The sequence below is a fragment of the Macrosteles quadrilineatus genome, unplaced genomic scaffold (genome assembly GCF_028750875.1).
Source record: "Macrosteles quadrilineatus isolate MER2022 unplaced genomic scaffold, UCM_ALF_1.0 Scaffold_8__2_contigs__length_117827958, whole genome shotgun sequence".
Taxonomy (NCBI): domain Eukaryota; kingdom Metazoa; phylum Arthropoda; class Insecta; order Hemiptera; family Cicadellidae; genus Macrosteles; species Macrosteles quadrilineatus.
Genome location: NW_026542601.1, coordinates 35,740,080 through 35,766,673, shown reverse-complemented (window position 1 = coordinate 35,766,673; position 26,594 = coordinate 35,740,080). Strand labels below are relative to the sequence as shown.

The following is a 26,594-nucleotide window of genomic DNA, read 5'->3' as shown; positions in this document are numbered from 1 at the left end:
TAAGTGCTTCAGTAAATCATTAAATAAAAGGTACTAGCAAAGCTTCAAGTTGCTGTAAAAGGTGTTTTAGACTATCCTAATTTATCATGTAATGATAACAATAACATATTTAGGGGTAAATATAAATGAATTTCAATCGATTTCATAAATACCCAAAATACCCGGGTATTTATGGATTTTGGGTATTTACCCGGGAAAATACCCAGGGTATCTACCCCGAGTTTTAAATACCCGGGTATTTTACATCACTAAGCATCGGGCATCGGCATTAATTTTTACTTTTTTCGAGTTAGTTTGGCTCTTCCACTCGACCTATTTTCATACTTCTATATCTTGGATATGGAATTTAAGTTTAAGATTATTATACATTTAAATTATCCTGATCGTTCAATCCAATGTGCATTCGATCAAATAACAATTCAAATAATTCGATTTATAACTTGTCGTGGCCTTGTGTATGCACGCGTATTTTGTTGACTTTGGTAATTGAAAAAGGTTGATTAATTTGAAAAGATTTATTTTACAATACATAATTGATTGATACAAAATGTGTAATGTTGTTGATGACTTATTTAACACTAATTATTAATAATAACACATGGTTAGATGTTTACTTATTGCCAACATAGGATAACAGTCTATTATATATCTATATCTATCTATCTATCTATATATTAATAGGCAAGCATGTTTCTTTAAAACCTTTTTTCTCAGCTCGTGTGCATCGTGGGGTAAATCTACGCATACCGTTAGAAAGCTATTTTCCTGTAGGTGTGCAGAATCCCGTTGTAAATTTAAATAGGCTCAAAGATAAGCACAAAAAATGAGTTTAAAAATTTGAAAAAATTAACATGGATCTTATGCGTTGCCATGCTGGTGACGAAATAACAACGAAATATAAACAGAAAATCAAAACAAATGGAAGAAACTCCAATCACATGTTTTATTTACAGTGTGGGGAAAATATAGAAGTGAGTAAGTTTACATTACATATTTTTGGTCGAGTTTCGACCACTGGACGACCTCTCGTACTTATTTAATACGCAAGCAGGTTTTTTGTGACAATTACTCCTCCGAAACTACTGAACCGATTTACATGTTTTTGGTGTCATTGGAAAGAGCGTAACGTGAAGTTGTGCAGGAAACTTTCTTTTTAGGGAAATAATTAGAGGGTGAGGCCCTGGGGCCCTTTAAAGTTTCGTATTTCTCCATAAGATTAACATGGGAAACAAATATTGTTATGAAACTCCAGCTGTTGTCAGAAATTAAAAGTGAAAAGAAGAACATATGTTAATTGTAAACAGTCAATAAGTTTGCTAATTTAATAGTTAGTTTGCCACAAACATTTACTTACTCGGTTGAAATGAAATAGTTACTATTTGAATTTGGGTTGGCGTAATTATTACAATGGGGAAAAACGAGAGGGCCTGGATAAATTGATATACTAAAAAGAAAACTGAATTAAAACTGTGCTGCATTTCTTAGTAATCATTGAAAGAGACGATTTGCAAACTATGGAAACATTGGAAAGTCATAGAACACCACCAAGGGGAAGAAATAGAAATAATGTGTGTTATAAACACTAAAAAACAAAATCAGCTTTTGAAAAATGATAAGATATTTACAAGAAATGTTGATTATATCGATCTGTTATGTACATCTTGAGTATTCCATAATCTTTGAGTCGAATCTTTTATAGTCATAAAAAATATGACTGTTATTCGTTTTAAAATAACACCTGTAATACTTAGCAATTGCTCGATTTCGAGCAACAGAGACACTCTTTCTTATTTAATACGCAAGCAGGATTTTTGTGACAATTACTCCTCCGAAACTCCTGAACCGATTGACATGTTTTTGGTGTAATTGGAAAGAGCGTAACGTGAAGTTGTGCAGGAAACTTCCTTTTTAGGGAAATAATTAGAGAGTGAGGCCCTGGGGCCCTTTACAGTTTCGTATTTCTCCATAAGATTAACATGGGAAACAAACATTGTTTTGAAACTCCAGCTGTTGTCAGAAATTAAATATTAATAATCAATACTATTATATAAAAATCTAATGGTGTCTGTCTGTATGTGTATTACTAATAGGCGCAAAAACTACTGAACAAACTGGCCTAAAATTTTACAAAAATATAGTTACCATACCAAGGACCATTATAGGACTATTCACGTTTCGATACTGACCGTAGGCTTTGCCCCTTTGGCTTTAAAAGTTGTGAGGTGAAGATTTTAAAAGTAAATATTGATTGGTCTCCATGACTGCAATGAGAACACTAACAATGTTTGTTTACATTTGCTTTGACATTTAAATGTAAACAAGAAGAACTGCCAAACTGCATATTTCACAATTTCAGACAGCTGATACAAAGAAATTAAATATAATATTTTCCATAACTATGAGGTAGGTTTATTCTAACCTTTTATCATGGATTATTTATTCTAAAACTATTTCAATGATTATATAAAAAAAAATATTCTATAACCGTTGCTGTATCAACTCCGGCTCTGCTTTGGATTTGTTTAAAGTGTCTTAAGTTATGAAAATAATGTTATTAATATGATTTCATGGAAACAGAATGAAAATTACAATGTATAGATGTTTTATATGAATTTGGAGGCTACTTTAAATAGATTCGAACTCCTTAACATGTGTTAGATTAACTTAACATAACTTGCACATCACATTGTTTTTTATATGTACATTTAGGTAAATTAAGTTGTTGTGTTTTGCTAAACCATGCATAAATTAAACTAAAGAATATCATCAATAACTAAACTGTAATGTGTCGTTGATTTTTGCTTTTTAAAATCTGTTGTACAAAATCTGTTGTGTTTATGTGTAACTATAATTAATTATCAAATGATAATACAAAATACTCTTGTTTTATCTTAACATAGCTTTCAGTTCACATTTACTTTATTTTATACATTTATTATTTGTGTTTTGCCACACCACTGATTAAATTAAACCAAGGAAAATATCATAAAACTAAGCAGTACACAGTGTTATTTTGTTTCTAAAATCAATGAAATATCTTTACTATGTTTACTTTATGGTAAGTGTGAAAATGTAAAGCCAATGGACGATGGAACTGATTAAAAGAACTGGTTTGTATATTAAGTTGTTTGTTGATATTTTTGTAGAGTACAATCAGAGATGCAATGAAACACTGTATTTGCTGTTAAATTGTTTAGTTCTTGATGCTTTGATAATCATATTAGTTTTCAGTTTTGTCTGCTGTCTTTAATGCTAAATTATTTGTTTACCATTTTTTATAGTACCTATAACTATAGATATAGTTTTCTTTAATATTTAAAAAGACTGTATTGAAAAGGCATAGCAATATTTCTAAAGTTTATAACAGCTGACTTAGTTTTGCTAATGATTTATTGTGAGTGAAGAAACTGAAGATGTAAGGATTTGTGATTTAATATAAAAAAGAGTGAAATTTAAAAAAGAGTTTCATTTAAATTTGATAATTAGCAGTAACTTCAAAATGGAAATTTAAAATGTCAATAATAAATAAAAAGATATGTTATTAAGGGAGATGAAATGGTGGTATCCACTACTTACCATATTCAAAAGTCATAACTTAAACGTTTCTATTAAGGCCATAAAAGTTGAATTTTGTTTCTAAAAGCCTTGGGGGATGTGTAACTATTATATGCAACAAATGTAAAGATTAAAATGTTTCTATTTTGTTTCTATCTTCCCGTTGCAAAGCACGGGTTCAACAGCTAGTATTTAATAATATTTAGTAATATTTAATTATTTAATTCATGTTCCGTATTCAAGCATCTACGCAACCTAGGTGAATCCAGACTTCATTCATATTTTGTTCTGACCCTTGCCCTGTCACGTGATGTCTGGCAATTCCCCCCATTCCCCATGTACTCTTCAACCCGGCATCATGTTCTCGCCATTTTCCCTAGTTTTTTATTATAATATTCCCCTACTCTATTTGTGGCATATAAATTGAACTTATATATTATCGTATGTTTATCTTATGTATTTATTTGTGACACACCTAACAAAAAAGTGAACTGAATAGTTAAAAACTGTATTCAAACTGTTCTTGGTGCAACTACCGGTCGCGTACGCGAAAGCTGGCCAGCAAACATCAAGTGCGTCAACGTCAACGGTCTACTAGACATCACTTCAGTAAAAAGGAAGGTACCAAATCACATTTCTTCCTATTTAAAAGTTTATTATTTTGTGCTCACAGTGTGTCTCTAAAACTGATCTTAACATAATATATCTCACATCCCTAATTTTTTATACAGTCCACCATATCGAAGTTTACCCCCCATTCGCTGGTCCTGTCGAGCCGGACTACATTTGCTAATTAAAATATAATTGATACAGTACAATAATTTATTTCTCAAATGAATGTTTATGATCAGTGTCACATCCCTAACTGGTAATATTTTGTCTTGTGAAACATTATTACGAACAATTTTAATGTCCATTCCTGTTTCATACCAGACAATTATTTTCATGTTCAATTTTGTCACTGCCACCTAAATCACGTCAAGTTAGGCCTACCTAGTTTGTCTTGAAATAAATCAAGCTTAGAACATTTTTCAGGATTGAATATTTATTCACATCTCATCCATAAAATCCTTTTAAATAATAAGGTCTCACAATCAATTCAGCCTTATTATTTGGGTTTATAAATAAAACTGCAAAGTTAGTAGTTATTTCCCTGAAATATTCTATCCCATTGTCCGCCATTTTGCAACAACGTTCTGTCCTTTGCGATACACCTTGGTAGTTGGTAGTTCTCAACTTCGCCAACAGATCGCTCTGCGCTACATGGCAACCAATAACCTACAAGATTAGTGAAACGGTGGAACTGAGGACGAACCAATCACCTGTCTGCTATTAAACTGAAAACTCAACTCATCAAAACTCTGTTCATCTACATCAGCTGTTTGTTTAAATATAACCCGATATTGAATTGAAACATATCAACATAACCTGCAAGTTTGTTTATGTTGTTGAAAAATGAAGACATTATTTATTTAATCAAATACTAATTGAAAAGGGTCCTGAACTGGAGAAAACTGGTAATTATTGTTATTGCTATGCTCTCTTTATTCATTATTGTAAATATTATTGTCAACAGAGATTATTGGTGATAATAACAAATTGATAATTGACTTCACTTTACTATTGAAGTTGAATTGCAAATTGATTTATGCACTTCAGTAGGCCTAGATTTATGAGATCATAATTAATTTAAGAATTTGGGCTATTTTATGAAAACTCATCTATTCTTGTTGTGTGTTATTTAATTTGTTTGTTCATGATGAGATTCACTACCCTACAAAGAAAAGCAAAACTTGTTAAAAACAGGTTTCAGAAAATAAATAAATATTTGTCAAACCAACTTCCTCGAACTGAAGGTCAAGAATTGACTCCTGCTAATATACAGCGTTTACACAATTATAATGAGGAGGTCAGAGATCTATTTACTGACTTTAAAACTTTATTTAATAGAGTTGTGACTGATGACCCTGCTTCTGATTGTGATGAGGAGGAATCATTTTCAATGCATGATGAACTTTCTGACTTGTATGTAGCCCTTATAAGTGACATTAAAGTTCTTTTGCCAGTTGAACCTGTTGTAACACCTACTCCACCTCCAGCTTCTCTGCGCCTGCCTAAATTTGAGTTGCCCAAATTTAGTGGTAACTATGAAGAGTGGGTTAGTTTCTATAATATTTTTGAAGCCTCTGTCAATGCGAATAATTCTGTCTCCCCAGTGAATAAGTTTCAGTATTTGCTTAGTGCCCTGAGTGGTGGGCCCTTAGACTTGGTTAAGAGTCTTAATATTACTCCTGAAAACTATGTGGTAGCCCTTCGACTTCTCAAGGATCGCTATGAAAACAAGAGACGTATTGTCACTCAGCTCGTTACAAAAATTCTGGATTTGTCGCCCATTACTAGTGGTTCGCTTAAGAGCTTGCAATCATTTCTCACTGTATATAAGGAAAATACTCAAGCTTTGAAAAACTTAAATCATGACATTACAACTGAAAACACCCTGTTAGTCTTAACACTTTTAAAGAAGATCCCAGCTGATATTAGAAAATCTTTTGAAGACTCTCGCGCCTTAAACAATGAGATCCCTCTTGTTAATGATTTAATGACCTTTCTTGAAATGGAATTCAAGCGTTTAGAAGGTGCTAGTATTTGTCTCAGTTCACCATCTACCTCAAAGTATTCCACTGGCCAAAAGTGTCCTACAAACATAACTAGGCCTAATAAGTTTACACGTGAAAGTAAGCCACATTTCACCAACCATACAAAAACTGCTCTTGTCGCCACAACCAACTCTTGTAGATTTTGTCAAGCTGCAGATCACAACATATACAAGTGTCAAAATTTCCTAGCTAGAAGTGTGAGTGAAAGATCTGAGTTTATTCGCAAGAATAGGATTTGTACAAACTGCCTCGGTTATCTTCATAACACTTTCAACTGCCCCTCAAGTAAAGTGTGTCAGATTTGCTCCAAACATCACCATACTCTATTGCATGAGCCCACACTTAGTTCACTTCAGTCACAGTCAAGCTATCAAACTAAGCTGTCTCCTCAAAATAAGACCTACACACCTAATTCATCTTCAAAGAATACAACAACTATTAATCCTACTGCTTCTACAAACGTTAACGCTTTTGTAGGATTGTCTAGTCAACTCAATCCAACTAAAACCACAATCCTTCTTGGTACATGTTTAGTTCATGTCTCTTCACAACATGGTCAACATACTGTACTCCGTGCTGTGCTCGACTCCGCTGCCCAACTTACCCTTATATCAGAGAAAGCTATTCAACTCATCAACGCCCCACGTACTCGACTCCATGATGAAATAAAAGGAATCTCTGGTGCAGTTATTAATTCTAGAGGTATCGTACATGTCAACATGTCTGCGATCAATGGAAATCCTTTGGCTAAAAACCATCCTTGTATGGTTTTGAGTAGTATCACATCACCCCTGCCTCAGATACCAGTTTCACACCAGGTTAAGGAATCTTTGAAACATTTTATCCTAGCCGATCCCTGTTTCGATCAGCCTGGAGAGATAGATTTACTTATCGGTGCAGACTTATTTGCCCTAACCCTCACAGGCGAACAGCATAGATTAGGACACAATTTACCTCAAGCTCTTGGAACCATTTTTGGTTTTGTTGTGATGGGCCTCGCTCCTGTAGCCTCTGTAGCAGGAAACTCATCAAACACATTTCCCATCTCACTCTTGACAACTCATGATTTGGATCTTCATAATTCACTTCAAAAATTCTGGACGCTAGAAGAACCTCCAATACGGATCAAGGCTCAGACTGAGGAAGATACCCTCTGTTTACAACATTTTGAAAACACCCATAGACGTGATGACTCAGGTCGTTACATAATCGAGCTGCCCAAGAAACCAAATCATTCCCCTCTTGGTGAATCTTGTACCAAAGCACAATTGAGACTTAGCTCGATGGAAAGGAAATTCTCTAATCAACCCGAGTTACAAAGGCTCTATTCTGAATTTATGGATGACTACATTGAATCAGGTCATATGACTATTTGTAAAGAACCTCCTACCTCTGAATACTATTATTTGCCTCACCACGGTGTCTTCAAGGAGAATCCCCCGAATTCAAAAATACGTGTTGTTTTTGACGGCAGCGCTAAAACTACTAATGGCATATCATTGAACGACATTCTCATGCCTGGTCCCAAACTTCAAAATGATATCAGTGATGTTTTATTGTATTTTAGATGTCATAAAATTGTATTCACCTGTGACATACGTCAAATGTATCGTCAGATCTTGGTTTCTGATAAGGACAAAAGTTATCAAATGATATACTGGCGCGCTAGTCCAGATGATCCACTCCAAACGTACAAACTCAATACAGTTACATATGGGCTTAATTGTTCCCCTTTTATTGCAATCAAAACCTTGCACCAGCTAGTTTTGGACGAAGGTCAACCATACCCACAAGCTTCTGATATCTTGACCAAGTCTATCTTCTATGATGATATTATAGCTGGAGCTGAAGATCTCGATAAAGCTATGTCAGCTCAAAATGAACTGAAAACATTGCTGTCTAAAGGCGGTTTTGAACTCCGTAAGTGGATCAGTAATGCACCCCAACTCTTGGATCAGATTCCAGTCGAACACAAAGAATCACCAGTGGAGTTGACTGATGGTAGTGAGGCCTTCTACAGTGTATTGGGTTTAAGATGGACCCCAGAGACAGACATGCTCTCATACAAAGTAAAGAATGTTGAAGTAGGCCACTTGCTAACCAAGAGAATGATTCTCTCAACAATCGCTAAACTCTATGATCTCCCAGGATTTCTCACACCTGTAATATTTTGGGCTAAAACACTCATTCAATATCTTTGGACCACAGGTCTAAAATGGGATGATCCAATTCAAGATGAGATAAGGACAAAATGGATTTCCTTTTTAGAAGAACTACCCGTGATCCAAAACCTAAGGATCCCACGTTACATCTTTACCTCAACTCATAAGCTTGCAGAACTTCATGGTTTCAGCGATGCTTCGGAGAAAGGATATGCTGGAGTAGTCTACCTCCGTGTGATCAACTTATCGAATGATGTTAAAATTAATCTGATAATGGCCAAATCTAAAGTCGCCCCACTAAAAAGAGTATCTCTGCCTCGTCTCGAACTGTGCGGTGCTCACCTACTTGGAAAGCTCCTGCAATACTGTTCAAATCTTCTTTCGTCCCACATTAAGATTGACTCGATGTATGCTTGGTGTGACTCTACCATTGTTCTTACATGGATACGCACTCACCCCTATCGCTTAAAAGTCTATGTGGCCAACCGTGTCTCAGAACTACAAGAATTAATCTCTCCTGAATCATGGCATTACGTCAAGTCCCTAGACAACCCAGCAGATTGTGCAACCCGAGGACTCTCCCCATCTCAACTCTTAAGCCACCAATTGTGGTGGAAGGGACCTGAATGGTTATACTTGTCATCAGATCTTTGGCCAAAGCCCGAATTCAGTTTAATCACTGATCAAGACACTCTTGAAGTCAAACCAAATCCCTTGAATGTCCTAGTTAACGTTGAAAAGTTAGAAAATGACAGATTTGATTTACTTGAAAAATTGTCATGCTTTAGAAAACTTGTAAATGTCACTGCTTATGTTCTACGATTCATCCATTATCTTCGTGGGAACGCCCGACTAGCTGGACAACTTAGTTATAAAGAGATCTCTTCTGCTAAAATGAATCTCTTCAAACTCATTCAAATTTCATCTTTCAAGGATGACATCACAGCTCTGAAAAAGGGCACTCAGTGCAGCTTAAGACTGGCTCGGTTATCACCTTACATTGACGATAACGGTTTGGTAAGAGTAGGCGGTAGGTTGAAACATTCGAACCTTACTCAAGATGCCAAATACCCAATCCTGTTACCTAAATCTCATAATGTTGTAAAACTGTTGGTCATGCACTATCATCTCAAATATTTACACGCAGGCCCTCAGTTGCTGCAATCGATCCTCACTCAAGAAGTATGGATATTATCTGCTCGTAGTGTAATCAGATCTGTAATTTTTAAATGTCAAAGATGTTTTAAGTTGAAACCTACAAATCAACCTCCACTTATGGGAGACTTACCCGAAACTCGACTACAGCCTGTAAGACCATTCTATCATACTGGCATGGATTATAGCGGTCACTTTGAAGTGAAAGTACACACCACTAGGAATTCTCAAAAGCTTAAGTCATATCTCTGCCTATTTGTTTGCTTTACCACAAAAGCGGTGCACTTGGAAGTTGTAACTGATCTCTCAGTGGACTCATTCATTGCTGCTCTTAAAAGATTTGTTTCTCGTCGTGGACTTTGTGCTCACCTATACTCTGATTGTGGAACGAACTATGTCGGTGCCTCCAAGCAACTGAATAAGACCTTCCAGAATTTCATTGATGAAAGGAATACTCAAGATGCTCTCACTAACTTCGCCCTCGATCATTCAATTAATTTTCATTTCCAACCACCAGCCGCGCCTCACCAAGGAGGCCTTTGGGAGAGTGCCATAAAGAGCTCAAAGTACCATCTCAAGAGAGTAATTGGAGATCAAATTCTAACACTAATGGAGCTGATAAACCTTGTCACGCAGGTGGAAGCAGTATTGAACTCTCGTCCACTAACAGCTCTATCAGCAGATCCATCTGACATCACAGCACTCACCCCAGGTCATTTTCTCATCGGGACATCTCTTGTCGCAGTACCTGAAGTAAATGTATCCGATATTCCTGACAATCGACTAAAGCATTGGCAAACAGTTCAGGCTCTACATCAGCGCTTCTGGAGAAGGTGGCACCAAGAGTATTTGCACCAGCTTCAACAAAGGAAAAAGTGGATAAAGCCAAACAAGAATCTTGAAGTAGGCGATTTAGTCATTATCCATGACCCAAAAACACCACCACTTCTCTGGCCTCTTGGTCGCATTGTGAAGACATCACCTGGAGCAGATGGCATCGTTCGAGTTGTCTCCATCAAGACTTCGAGAGGAATCTTCTGTCGCCCTGCTACCAAGGTGTACCCGCTCCCCTAATCACAAAATATTTCTATTTAATGTCCTATTTCATGTTTATATTTATAATTGTCATATATATCATATCTTATAATTAGGTGTGTCATCATTATCTATTGTGTATATATATCTACATTGTATTACTTGTGCCCATTTATGAGTCAATGAATCAATTTATGAATCTCTGTTGAACCATGTATGGTTTAAGGCGGGCGGCATGTTCCATATTCAAGCATCTACGCAACCTAGGTGAATCCAGACTTCATTCATATTTTGTTCTGACCCTTGCCCTGTCACGTGATGTCTGGCAATTCCCCCCATTCCCCATGTACTCTTCAACCCGGCATCATGTTCTCGCCATTTTCCCTAGTTTTTTATTATAATATTCCCCTACTCTATTTGTGGCATATAAATTGAACTTATATATTATCGTATGTTTATCTTATGTATTTATTTGTGACACACCTAACAAAAAGTGAACTGAATAGTTAAAAACTGTATTCAAACTGTTCTTGGTGCAACTACCGGTCGCGTACGCGAAAGCTGGCCAGCAAACATCAAGTGCGTCAACGTCAACGGTCTACTAGACATCACTTTAGTAAAAAGGAAGGCACCAATCACATTTCTTCCTATTTAAAAGTTTATTATTTTGTGCTCACAGTGTGTCTCTAAAACTGATCTTAACATAATATATCTCACATCCCTCATTTTTTATACAGTCCACCATATCGAAGTTTACCCCCCAATTGGTCTCCATGAAAGCATGAGAAAATTCACAATGTTTACATTTACTTTGATATTTAAATGTAAACAACCAGAACTGTCAAATGCCTATTTCACAATTTTAGACAGCTGATAAAAAAAATAAAACAACTATGTAGTAGGTTTATTTAATCTTAAACTTTATGATAGATTATTTATTATAAATCTATTTTAATGATTATGTAACAGATTTTTCCCGTTGCGAAGCAAAAATTAAAAGTGAGAAGAAGAACATATGTTAATTGTAAACAGTCAATGTGTTAATTATCTATGTTGTTTTAAAAATGTGTGTAGTTTTGGATGTTGGTTTGTGTTTAATGATATTAATTATTGCATTTTTATTTTAAGGATTTGGCATATGAGTATGCATATGATAAATAACACCATTTCAGAGCTCTGTCAGTTTTTGCCTAACTCTGTTCTGTAGAGTTTAAAGTAGCCTACACCTTATTGTCTACAAATTGGCCAAATAACTTAGGTATGGTACATTATAAAAGCTGACAGCCTTTTTAAGTTGACATAAATTGTAAGCTTACCTTTTCCCGTCCATGGGCAGTTTGATAGTTAAAAATTAACCCTTTAAACTGGAATAGGACTGTTATGTAAATTGTGAGTATTTCCATTAGTTAATAATCTTTTAGTTGACTCTTTTAAAATCATCGGAAATTATGACTGTTATTAGTTTTTAAACAAGTCATTTGTGTATATGTAACTCCTGTACTTCTTTGCAATTGCTAGGTTTTTTGTGACAATTACTCCTCCGAAACTATCGAACCGATTTACATGTTCTTGGTGTCATTGGAAAGAGCGTAACGTGAAGTTGTGCAGGAAACTTTCTTTTTAGGGAAATAATTAGAGGGTGAGGCCCTGGGGCCCTTTAAAGTTTCGTATTTCTCCATAAGATTAACATGGGACAGTCAATAAGTTTGCTAATTTAACAGTTAGTTTGCCACAAACATTTACTTACTCGGTTGAAATGAAATAGTTACTATTTGAATTTGGCGTAATTATTACAATGGGAAAAAACGAGAGAGCCTGGATAAATTGATATACTAAAAAGAAAACTGAATTAACACTGTGCTGCATTTCTTAGTAATCGTTGAAAGAGACGATTTGCAAACTATGGAAACATAGGAAAGTCATAGAACACCACCAAGGGGAAGAAATTGAAATAATGTGTGTTATAAACACTAAAAAACAAAATCAGCTTTTCAAAAATGATAAGATACCTATTTACAAGAAATGTTGATTATATCGATCTGTTATGTACATCTTGAGTATTCCATAATCTTTGAGTCAGCCAAAAACATCATAGTGTGGTGAAAAATTACTTTTCACCACACTATGATGTTTTTGGCTGTATTACATACGTTAATTGGTGGCTGAAAGTTACGTTTTGCTGGCCATGCCAGCTGTCATCGTAATTTGGGGACCGAGCAGGTTTTTACGGGCCGGGGCCGCAAAATCAGCTGTCCGCTTACTTACTTAAAACATGAATGCATTTTAAATACACAATTAAAATCCATAGCATTGCAATAGAATTGTGTTATTGTTACCGTTGCCTAGCAACTATTTATTTTTATTTTTGCTGATTCCTCAAATTATTTCTTCACATAACCTTAGTTGTAGTTGTGTTGACTATTAGTGTGCATTATTATAGTGGTGAATAGTGGTAATAGGGTATAGTGTGGTGAAAAATAGCGTTCGTACCACGGACCGAAATGGTTTTGCAGCTCTCGATCGATTTACGTTCTCGACTTCGTCTCGAACTTAAAAACTATCTCGAGCCGGCAAAACCTCATTTTCGGCCCTAGGTACGAAATATACTATTTTGGAGTGAACCATCTTGGAGTGAATGAAACATCTCGATAATTACAACTCTAAAAGTTGTTGCGTTATTGCCTCCTTGTATAGCCTTCATCTATGGCGACGCAATGCCCGCCCGCATCTTAGACCTTCCGGGACTCGAATCTTAGACCTTCCGGGACTTAGACCTTCAGCAACTCTCATTTTATAAACATTTATTTAAAAAAGTTACATTGTGTGCCCAAGGTCTAATCCCGCAAGGTCTAAAACAGTATCAGTGGATGAGTTTTTTGCATTGACTGTACTCTTAGACCTTCCGGGACTTAGACCTTCGACATACTACCAGATTAGACCCTCAGCAACAAGTACAAACTGTAAAATGTGTGTCGAAGGTCTAATTAGACCTTCCGGGAATTAGACCTTCAGCAACTGATCCAATCTGTCCACCTTTATTTTACTCTAAATCGAAATTCTTGTCCTCATGTCACAATAAACAACACACAACTTCCTGAACAAACTTAAATATAGGTTAAATACTAAGGTATCCATTTGGAAGTTAACATGGAAAACAATGTTGTTGAGTCATCCATGTAACTCGATCCTGCAGTGACCAGGATTGAACAGTCGGTCGTCAGTTTTCAAGCCGTGCACGCGCTCTAAATGTTTTCGTGTATTCGTGTTATTGTGTGTCCGTCCTGTGCTTATATGTGTATTATTTATTCAACCCCTGGCGTAATGCAAATGAAGAAAGTTCGTGTTAAATGTGACAATACTATAGTTTAGTGTACCACTACGCACCTGACGGTGGAGTCATCTCCGAAACGGCCGTAGTGGAATATTACCCCTGATTGCGTCGACGGTAAGAATCATAGATATTATTATTAAATTTTCACGCAATCTGCCACACTCAAGAATATGATAATGTTTTATCTCTTACTTCATTTACAATATTTAGGCGGTTTGAGTTTATGTCCCCCCGACACTTTTTTGTACCTATGTTGCTTAATCAGCTGTTGAGCTATTATTTTAAAAGGTAAATAGTCAAGTGGAGGGGTTAGATTTATTTCTTTAATTATCGTCAACGAAGAATTGTACCATAGATTAAATATACGGTAGTCTATGCTAGTACTCACGAATTCACGAATACCGTATTCGTGCTAGTACCGATCCCAATAAAATCTTTTCTGTATTGGTACAGGTACAGGTCCCATCGGCTCCATTCTATATTGCCGTAGATCATAAAAATTGACGAGCACAAGCAGCCTCCTAATCCTATTGAACAATCTGTGTGGGCGTTTCTTGTTGATGACGTTGAGCGCTAGTGTCGACGAAATTCTTTTCTTCTTGTATTATGATTGATTGTAACATTAAACATGTCTTAGGGGATCTGTAAGAATGACAAATCTTTAAATAGTATTTATTATTTGAAAATAAGTTGCCATTTCATATGGCAGATTTATGTGGTAAAAATACAGATCGTCGCCTAGTTTATTTTATTCATGGATGTTTAAATTTGTGAGTGCAAATGTCTAAAAAGGCATGAACACAAATTCTCTTTTTAGATAACAGAACCATTGTCAGACAATATTTGCCGATCTCGTTTTGTAAGGGAATCTAAGACAAGGCCAAGACATTTGAATCTTAGATAGTATATTTTATTTTTGGTAATCATTATATTTGGTTGTAGTACGTAAAATAAACTAGTTGATGACAAGGGCGACCAGCCGACCTGGAAACTCAGAAAATTTACGTGAATTTGGATGACGATGATGGTATAACGTAAATACGCCCGTGATTGCATGTACATTTTGTTAGCACCGGGAAATTAATTTCCGATTAATCATCACCAGCAATTCTTTTTAAGTCGTCATAAGCTAGAAAATCTAAATTGCAATGGTGTGATGAATAATAAGGTATAGTATCTGATCTGGCAAAGCATAGTAATTGAGCGGAGCGAGCGAAGCTCTTTGGGATCAACTTCAATGCAACAAATAGAGAAACATCACTCAATAATGGCTGAACGCATTTCAGCCAAACTTAACCAAATTATTTAGACTAATAGTGAGATGGTTTTTAAACAAACAAATTTCAATTAGATAATGCTAATGCAATTTAAAACGAACTTAAAATTTCCAATTTTTAACATTAGGCTTATGGGACTAAAGTAGCCATGACAGGTTTTTTGTTTACAAGAAAAATGTAAACAAGAGAACCATAAGGTATTTCTGAACTTTCTAGACTTTTCTTTTAAACGTTTTTAAACCATTCCTATGATCTTAATAAACAAGAAAATACCGTTAAAACTTTTTTTAAGGCACGGAATTTACTGCAAATCGAGAAAATATACGGAACTACTTTCTCAATGCGCGGAGCATAAACAAGGAGCGGAGGGATACGGACCGGTGACTACTTTCTTGGGAAGCTATATGTGTTGCCACTTGCCAGCTGATTAGAAACAGCCAATGTTAGAAATCAGGATTTAATAAGCGATAATATACCGAACCCATAGATAAAACATACTCCCTTCGAACCGCATCGAAATCGATATTTAATCCGATAATACCGAATACCTCACAGGTTATATTATATTGAATTACATCGACGGTGCAGGAAGTTATTAGACTTATTAATAAAACACAGATTGAACACTGATCTAATTTAGGCATGTGGGGAAGGTAGGTCGGGGATTATGAGTATTCGTGACTACATTTAAGTGTTTTGAAGTAAGGTTAGCTTAGGAAGGTAAAGTGTAGGTTATAAGTAGGTGATCAGGTTGTTTATTTGTGTTGCACCATATAATTTTTATCTTTTGGAATAGTTGGTTAAACGGGGAAACGATTTCAAAAATGCTTGCATATGGACTTAACAAACCGTCTGCACTGCCTTTATATAAAGTCAATGATTCTAGCAAATTACTACATAAAAACCAAATGAAAAGAACATTTGGATTTGGACCTTTTGACCATAGCAAAACTAACATATAATTTATGAAATGTGAAAAGTTGTATATCATTACTATTCTGTAATATTAATAATTGTTCGGCAAATCCTCATTTTAATGGCTCGGCTGAAAATGGAATCTGCATTTTGTGAAACAGTAATTTGGTAACAATTCAGTAATTTCAAATGTTGATAACAGTAGCCTATCCTATATAAATACTGTTATTTGATTGCCAAGCCACGGACTATACATACGTCCAGTTACAACCGTAATAAGTAAACCTGGGCTTATACAAGTACACTTTTAACCACGGTATGGATAATTGTCTAGGCCTGTCCAGAAGCATGGTGGAAGGACCAGGAGTAGGCTACTAATTTCTAATTATATTATCTACATTGTATATTTTAGGCATTTCTTCCCTACTTATTATTGCAGTATTCTGTTTTCACTTAAATCAGCTGAATGCGATGTTTACTTATTATGTACTTATGTTTAGGCCTACATTTTAGCCATCTTATTTTATTGTTCAATAAGTAAGTCTTTTTGCAGTTTTTACGTTTTTACACATTGAAATACATGACTGATAATTCAGTTCATTTTAGTCTTTTAAAGGTGTTTTACATTTGAGCCTTACATTAAAATAGCCCTACATTTTTCGTATGCCTATGTTTTATCTTTGACTATCAATACAACTATTTAGTCACCAATGTTTATGTTGCACAGTTGAATTTAAATGTAAAATTTCCTCTCCTGTTGTTATAGCCTACAATACTCGTTTTTTGGTACTGTTTTTTATACTTAAATACTTTAACCGATTGTAAGGGTGAAAAATGGAGTCCAATGTTTTTGTTGTAGGCTACCAGTTGAATTTGAGTGTTAAATTTCCTTTGTCTTTTTTATACTTTAATGCCCTTTTTGGATGTAAATATCAGATTCCAACTACTGTAATATTTTCCTGGTCAAAACTACCATAATGCACTTCTGGAAGAGGTAAATTTGAATTATTATAATTTTAGTCAATAAAACCAGCATTAGTAAATAAATCTATTGACTTTTTTACATTTAGTTACTTATACCAAAGATTACATATGCTACGCAAAATGCGTAGCATATGTAATCTTTGCTTATACAAATATCAAATCACGTTTGTTCCGCTCAACTGGCTTTCACCTCTCTGAAAGCAACCCAGTATATAATGGGCGATCACAGATGTTAACACAAACATAATGACAAAACGCTATGTTGAAATTAAAGGCCAAACAACAGCTGATGTAAAACCACAAATTAATGCTTTGTTTTAATACAAACGAAGTCAAAGAACGTCAATTGTAATATTTGAACCTCAATCAATGTTGTTGAAACTAACTCACTGATGTCCTGCAACATGATCAGATTTATCTTCTTGTTGCTTCTCATAGTTCATTCTGTTTTTTTCTTTAAATTTCAAACCGGCACCACTAAGTGCAAAGATGATTTGGATTGTAACAAGCCCGCTGATTTTATTAAATGTGGCTTCTGTAGAGGACGGCTTGCACGATTTTTATTTCAGCTGCAGTTTTTTAATACGGACAAAATGAGAGTTTAAAAATTAGAAATTTTAAAAAAATTATTATAGGCCTAAAACTAAAAAAAATATATAATTATTTTTTTAATTAAACTGTCATAACCTAACTTAACCAACCAAACTTGCTGATAATGACAAAATTGAATGAAGGTTTACTAATAGAAAACCTATTTCTGTTCATAAGATAAAACTATAAATGCCTCAAATTAAATTTTATATTTTTTAATTATAAAATTAAACTGTCATAACCTAACCAAACTAACCAAACTTGCTGATAATGAAAAAATTTAATGAAGGTTTACTAATCGAAAAAATAGTTCTGTTCATAAAATAAAACTATAAATAGCTCAAATTCAATTTTATAATGTTTTAATTATAAAATTTAACTGTTATAACCTAACAAAACTAACCAAACTTGCTGATAATGCAAAAATCTTAGACAAAAAGTTTGTGCCCCCGATGAGTTTCGAACCTGGTACCATAAGATTTATAGCCCAACACGCTAACCACTGGACCACCAAGGCCGATTGCTATGAATCGTTTCATTGCGCTAATGGTGTTCCCTCAGCCAATAGAATGCTCTCATTTTATTGTTATTAAAATAACTGCAGCTGAAATAAAAATTGTGCGGACGGCTTCATGAACCTGAAGGCATTTGTGAACTCATAGACGATGAAATATTTTTTACCAACAGTCTCGGAGACGGGGACGTATTTAAAAGAAACAATCCATGTAAATATGCAGGTGGAAAATGTGAGGCAGGCTGCTTCAGCAAAGATGATAAGGCTTACGATGGCTACGGTGAGTGTGTTTGTCTCTGCCATGATTCTGCCTACGGAAAGCGATGTGAGAAGACGGGAGATATTGGCTTCAGGTATCCAAGCGGTATTCAGTTCTTCCCTCCAATACATATGGAGTTCAACACTCCGGCACCAATGCTCATAAGTGTGGGTCGAGGTCCGAGAGATAAAGCGCAACTGAAGAGATTGTCTTTTCATGTTTACGATCTTGAGAGAGGCTACTTCACTCGGATTAACAAGTTTGTACACTTAGATTATCAGAGCGACGTAAGGGGGTATTGTAAAAGTTTCGTGAATGACACGTATTTGGACATAGATATGTGTCGTTATATAAGTGAGTCTGTGACAGAACACTTGGCCACAGCTCAGATCATACGCCTCTTTCACACGAAGCGGCGCGCGCCGTGCGGCGTCCGCCGTGCGGCGCTGCGCCGGACAAGCGTGTGTCTTCACACTAGTATGGTTTCGTGCGGCGCGCGCCGTACGGCCCTCCTAAATATTTATTATTTTCTGTTCAGTTGTGGCTTTTAAATAATTAATACTCCACTTAAAAGTTCAAATAAAATGAATACTGTAGGCTAATTTAATTTCCGTTCAGTTGTGGCTTTTAAATGAATACTCCACTTAAAAGTTCAAATAAAATTAATACTGTAGGCTAATTTAAAATATAAAAACTAGTGCACCTGTTGCTCGAATTCGAGCAATTGCAAAATATTAAAGTAGTTTTTTTACGAATAATTGTCACAATTTCCGTCGACTTAAAAGAGTCAACTCATAGATGTAACCAATCACTCCACTCCAGTTATCGAAACTGGAAACGAACTCACTCTGAAAACGAACGCTCACTCCACTCCATCTATCGAAACTGAAAACGAAAACTCTCTGTGTATCATGTGTGTACTATGAAAAGTTGTAATTAATACTAATTATTCGTCTGTTTAACCATAGATAAAAAATACTCCCCCTAAAATAATAGAAACAAAATTTCGTCGACACTAGCGCCCAGTATGGCGTACATGAACTAGACATTAAAAACGAGCTTCAAAATTAACAATGGGATGAGAAGTCTACTTGTGTTGGTTAGTCTATGGTTTAACTAAACAAAATCTTGTCTTCATAAGATATACATTGGGATTTTCATGGCCGGAGGGCAAAGCCCGAGGACTTTTACTACAGGAATTGGTGAAAGGGTACACAACAAATACTTAATTTTGACACATCGTTTGTAAAAATCCGTCCATTATTAACAGAGGAGTAGTATTTTATAGAAATCGCCTTCACGTATTATATATAAGTATTCGTCATATCTGAAAATATTGTATTCTAGAAGTTAAAAAAATTTTACATTACGTATAAATTACTAAATTATTAACTTAATACTAAATATTCTCCTCTAGTTATTAAAGAAAAAAATTTGTTTTAATACTTTAAGTTGACCGATTTGCATGGGATGAACATAAAAATATATGTTTTGTAATAGCTTTAAATATATTATTTTCCGATACAACGATATATAATTTCTTAATTAACTGTTGCACCTTCTTGGTCAGGTTGTTTGCCTAAATTGAGACAGCGTAGGGGCTAGGCCGTGCGGCGCGCGCCGCACCGTGTGAAAGCTCCCATAAGAACCAATGCACCTTCACCAAGTGGTCCGGCGTGGACGCCGCGCGGCGCTGTCGTCCGGCTCAAGGTGCATCCGGCGGTAACTCGCGCGCCGTGCGGCGAATTCGCCGCGCGGCGCGCGCCGGACATAGTGTGAAGGGACTCATATACTCCCATAGCCCTACGCCGGATCCGGCGGGCGCCGCACGGCGCGCGCCGCGTCGTGTGAAAGAGGCGATAGTTCCGTTTGACTGGACGAACGAGTGGTTTGATTATAAGCCCTTGTCTTTTTTTTTTAACTCTGGATTACCAAGGTCTTTGATTAGAAAACTCCAAGTGGATACATACTGGGACGAAATGAAATTGTCGGAGAATAATCATCAATACCATGTGAGCTTGCCAGATTATCCCACTAAGAAACTGTTTGTGCGATTTGAAGGATGCGCATACAGTGTTTCCTCAATCATGAGATACGAATATAAAGACAATATTCACCTCCAATACAACCTATGGTGGAGAAGAACGGTTAATATTGACGAGAAGATAGATAGTATTGAATTTGAACAAAAGTGGGAAGCTTTCAAAGTGGAAGGAGACACTGATACATTCAAATCAATAGAAGACTATAGATTTAAAAGTCATTTCTGGAGTATTCCAGCTTTTTATTGGTATGGATTGTACATTATTAATTGTTCGTACAAAGGTTTATTTCACTTTACAAGTTCAAAAGATAGAAAAGGTCTACGTTTAAGGTTTGAGAACTTTAACATTTGTTTAGTGAAAGTTTCATATTCTCCTTTAATTGCTGTCATATCTGGAGGAAGCTCAAGATTTGTCTTTAGACAACAAGCATTAGTCCTAGACGCATCTCGCTCTTCAAACCCAAACACGCGTAATGGCAAGTCGCAAATGACCTTGACGTTTTCTTGTAACTGGACCACAGAAGCTGTGTGCCAACCATACAAAATAACAGATAACTTTAAAGGGCTTTATGAAATTGAGCATATGGTATTAAAAAGCGGTAGAAATTATAAGTTCACCCTTAAAGTTACTTCTGAAGGTTTTGATAATAAGTTAGAGCCAGCTTATGCACATCAGATTATTTCTGTTGGCGACTTGGGACCAAACAAAACCTTACTCCAAAGTATCTTAATTGACTGTGTTTACAACTGTGAGACCAAAACTAATCCGAAAGACATAATTTATTTGCGAGTTGGTGGCCATTGGGCTCTTTTAAATGAAATGACCTTTGAATGGAAAATATTTGAGTTCGATGAGCGAGGTGCTTTACTAAACACTGATTTCTCGGTTGAGTCTTTAAGGCAATTTGATACCCCTTCTTTCATACTGATTTTGAATGAGAATGTTCTAAAAGAAAACTCGTCATACCAGTTAAAAGTCACTTATTCAAGCTCAAACCAGTTTGCGATATACCCTATTTCAACTTCATTCTCAGCGTTACATTCATGTAAGATTTACCCAGAGACGGGAGTGGCAGGGTCTACTGTTTTTAATATTTCTTGTGTGGCCGAAAGCCCTATATCAATGTTTGAATTTTACGATAAATACAGCACAGATGAACCAGATTTCAGCGGACGGATGATTGCCTCTCAATTAACAGGCAATATTGAAGAACTAATTCTTACAAGAGGGAAGGTGGAAATACATTTGATTAACGATTATGGATTGATTACGGTTAGTACCATTGATATAAAGTTGTCTACACCAAACCACTATAATGTTTCAACTGTGTTTAAAGATTTTATTAATGTATTAGAAACGTATAACTTTGGATTACTAAGCGTTGGAGAATCTTTGAAAAAAGCGTCAATATTATCCGACTTGTTGGTTTCAATAACACAGAATAAGCAATTCTATAAGGCAGACATTATTGAAAAGTTAGTGGCATTTATTCACACATTAAGTATAAACAGTTACAGTGATGCCAAGGTGGGTATTTCAACGTTGCATATTATCCTTTTGTCTGCAAGAGAGCCCCTGAGCCTTGAAGGGACGTTGTACACAACTCGTACTCTACACACATTGACCAAGCTTTTCACTGCTGGACTGAAACGTGGGATACTTTGCACCTTTAAAGTACTTTACCAGATTTACAGTAGGATTTTGGATTGCTTCAATATAGTGTTAGAATTTCAAGATAAATATAAAGGCAATGATCTGTTGAACATGAGATATCGTGAACCTGTAGTTTTCTCCCGACTGAAGGAAATATCAACGTTAGTAACAAACAGTTTGTTTCTTCTTCAGTCAGCTCTTGCTTACAGACAATTACCAGCACAGAAACATAGTTTGATTGAATCCAAGGTGGGAAACCTCTCTATGTGGATCAAAGTAGACTTTCCATCAGCACTCAGTAACTTCACTTTGGCAGAATATAGTAATAACTTGTTTCCTGTGTTTATTTCAGGAGATCTTGCACGTTATGTACAACAAAAAGACTTCTATTTATCCCTTCAATTTGTAAATTTCAAATTGAATCCTACTTGTGTGACTAAAACAAATACGGAAAACGTTCTGGATGTAAACATATGTTTCAAAGTAAGCAATTATCATACTTGTGTGTACCCCAAGGTTTTAAAGTTTGGAATTAAAGTGACATTTGTTATTTCTGATCTTATAAAACAAATGGATTTCAAGAATTTTAATATTTCAATAAAGAGTTTAGTAGCTTACCTCTCGGATCCTACTCCACTAGACCTAGAACTTCCTGTGTACAAGATAGATCCGCTACCAACAGCACAGGTTGATGTACAATTCCAGTTTTATGAGAATGACACAGTGTTATTAGTTCTAGCAATGAGAGACATAAGACCAACTTTTGAATCGCTAATGAGAGAAGGCCAAAAAGTTACACCAGAAAATCCGGTGTATCAGATAGTCACTAAACCGACTTACCACAGACATTTTTATTACTTGGCAATTCAATCACATCCAGAAGTAAAGAAAAATTATACGATAAAATATGACATGAAAATATATTCAAAGGCGTGCTACACTTGGCATAACTATTGGGAGACTAGGGGTTGCGAATCAAAAACCGACCCTGATACTGGAACATTGATATGTGAGTGCAATAGACTTTCTTTGATAGGTGGTCTTGTCAAGGAGGTTGATTTCCCGTTGGATGTTGTATCGGACTTTCCATTGTATCTGACTGTACCTAGTGATAACAGAATTAAAGTGTTATTATTATCACTCCTAATGTTACTATTTCTAATTCTCTTTATAATTTGTAAAAAGGCGGATCACCACGATAGGACGAAGAGATTTGTGTCAATTTTGCCAGACAATCTCCCCGGGGATGAATTTGGATTTCTTGTATGTGTGGTGACGGGTGCTAGATTTGGGTCAGGTACAGATGCAGCAGTGGGGATCAAGATTTTTGGAACAAAGAATGACGGCCGGAGACACATTTTGAGCAACGATAAATACGACGTTATGGACGGTATAGGAGAGGACTGGTTTCTTATCTACGAACCAGAGTCACTTGGGAACATTGTTTTGTTGGACGTTTGGCACGACAATGCAGGAGCAAAACCGGACTGGTTTTGTGATTCTATATTGGTTTACGACCTCCATCATAAAGATTGCTACTTTTTCATTATAAATGATTGGATAACTTTGAGTTCAACACGATTCCCTCAAGTATGTTTGTTCCCCACACCCTTCTCTGAGATAACAAGTCCATCGAGGGTGTTTAGTGAATGTGTTAGGTCTGGTTTTCACACTTGTCATGTTTGGCTAAATACAATATTCAGACACCCTAGAGATCCTGTGACAAGAGTAGATAGACTTGCTATCATCATGTGCTTCATCCTCGTCTCGATGGCTGTCAGTATTGTTTTAATATTGATAACTGACACTTACATTGAAGTTGACGATTTCTCATATTCTTTAACATGGCCAATGGTCTATATTAGTATTATCACATGTATCCCAGCAGGTATTGTGGCTTGTCTACTGATGTACATGTTCAGGAAGAATTATAAAACTGTATTCTTCATGGAACAACAAAAAAAGGATTTATCTCACAGAAGAAGAGTGACAAGAGCCAGTATGGACATTGATTATTTAACAGTGCCCTCATACACATCTCTCAGAGATGATCAAACCCATGTACACTACGGCCGAAGACACAAGACATCGCATGATGCTAGGAAACTGAGGTTAGCCGAGATAATTAATTTGAATTTGATGCCCAAGCCATTAGTTCCGGTTCAGTTAGAGGGAGATACACCAAATGTTTTTGTAAGACACTCATGGTTAGTTCTGACATGGCCAGTTGTGGTTATTGTAATTTTTGCAAGTGTAGTTATCACATTGTTTCTGTCCCAAAATATTCCACCTTTGAAAACTAAAAAGTGGCTATCTATTGTGATATTGTCCGTATTAATCCATTCAATAATCTTTTTGCCTTTGAAAATATTATTAAATTCAGCCCTTTTAGCTGTTGCATTCAAACGCATAATTTACAAAGACAATTATACCTTTGATCCTGAAGATGGTCGTAATCTAAAGTTCTTTGGTGATGTGAAGTACTTGAGTAAAATCTTGAGGTTGAAATCTGAATCTATGTACAAACCCCTTCATGAAGTTTTTCGAGAGCAGCACCGACAAAGTATGATGAGGGCTAGACGCTGGCAAAGATTTTATGAACTCATTGTCCATCTTTTGCTTTTGTTGGTGATTGGAGCTTTGCTTGGTTCAAACTTTGCGAGGTACTACCAGACCCACTATCATTTGCACACTTTAACAAAGGGTTTTGATCAAAACTTTAACATTACCAATTATCTTGATTACATACAACACCAGTGTGAACCCTTTCTATTTAAATATGTTTGGTATAATTGGGTAGGGCTGAGTCAAAGCTCTGGACAAAATTACTTTCGGAAGGACTGGATTTACGACAATGTTATTAGAATGATGGGGAAGGTAACTCTACAGCAGTTTAGGATAAAGCCAGGCTGTTGTGAACCTTCAGTTAATGTTACAGTAGATTGTGCAGGACCTCTTGGAAGATGCGCTGAAGATATGAATGAATATTTACCTTACTGGATTAAACCTAACAATCTAAAAGACCACAAACTCTTTGGGATCCAACTGTTTCATAACTGGTCGTATTCACCAAATGACGAATCAAATTTCTCATACAGAGGTGTGACAGGTAGATCCTACCCTAGTGCAGGCTACACTTGGGATCTGAAGGCGTCGGATGAAGAGTTTGAAGTGTCCATAGCGAGATTAAGAGAAGAGGGATGGATCGGCCACTACACCAGAGCTGTCTTAATGCAGACTACGTTATACAATGTAAATACCCGTCTATTCTCCCAAATGACCCTTGTAGCAGAAAAAACTGTAATAGGACAAATCCTTCCTACATTGGTGGTGCATTCTGTGGACATTGTTCAAAGGTTGGACTGGTGGCTGGCATTCTTCATCTTCTTCACATTCATGTTTTGCATTAGAATATTTGTGCTATCTAATTTTGTTGGAGTATTGAGTTTGTGGAAGAAGTGGCGCTTGTATGAGGTACTGATGACAGTGAATGCAATTTTTGTTTTAATTTACTTGCTACTTCATCAACTGACTGTTCCCAGCTATGTAACAGAATATCAACTTCATGCAGAAGAGTTAAACACTTTTGACTTCTACAAGATAGCACATTATTCATTTACTTCTCGAGCCTTACTTTGTGCACTTTATGTTTTAACTCAGATACGGGTCTATTCTTTGTGGAGATTTGGAAAAACTGTTTTCAGGTTTTATTTAACAATTTGTATTTCCTTTAAAAACGTTTTATTTGTCATTGGAGTATACATAGTACTGCAGGTTTTACTGTTTAGAGGTGCAGGATATCTCTTGCTGATATTTATCGACTTTGTTTTCAATCCAAATATGTTTTATACATACAATGCCTATAATTGTAGCAAGGAAATGATTGGGTTTAAAATAGTGAGCTTTATGGCTTCTTTTACTGGTGTTGTTGTTATGATAATACTTGTTTGTATTTTCAAGCAAGCATATAAAACAGCAAAACTTGAATCCGTCTTTTATGGAAGTGTTGATAATTATTTCACTTTTATACAAAAGGAGTTTATAGAAATGTTCAACAAGCCAATGATTCATGAAAAAATCTTGAAGTTGTCATCAAAACATCGATTGTAGCTGAACTTAGAGTAAAACAAAATAGGTTACAGTGGAAGAGTTTTTACCTCATCTAGATGATTATTGTGTCTTGAGTAGTTTGTGATCAGTTTCATGTGTGATTAAAACTGGCCTATTATAGGCTACTAATTAGAGTTCAAAAATATATTTTTTTACAATCACTGTGTATAATTTCCTAACAATTAAATTTGTCAAAATTAAATATTTTTGTGTAGATGCCCCCTTTTAACATAAACCAAGTAGCAAAAAAATGAGCCAAAAATTGTTATAACTCAAGTTTTAAACTTGTATGAAAACCGATATCAATATGACGAAACTTGGCATCAGTTTTGAATTAATTGGAGTTAAAAA

At 35.7% G+C, this 26,594-nt stretch overlaps 1 protein-coding gene across 1 annotated transcript; it reads left to right on the top strand.

Moving 5' to 3' along the window:
• Window positions 1–5,557: 5,557 nt before the first annotated feature.
• On the top strand, window positions 5,558–10,603 carry LOC129000316 (uncharacterized). The gene is made up of 2 exons (XM_054427278.1): window positions 5,558–5,696; window positions 6,690–10,603. Exons 1-2 carry the CDS (start codon window positions 5,558–5,560, stop codon window positions 10,601–10,603), a joined length of 4,053 nt encoding a protein of 1,350 aa, XP_054283253.1.
• Window positions 10,604–26,594: the final 15,991 nt, after the last annotated feature.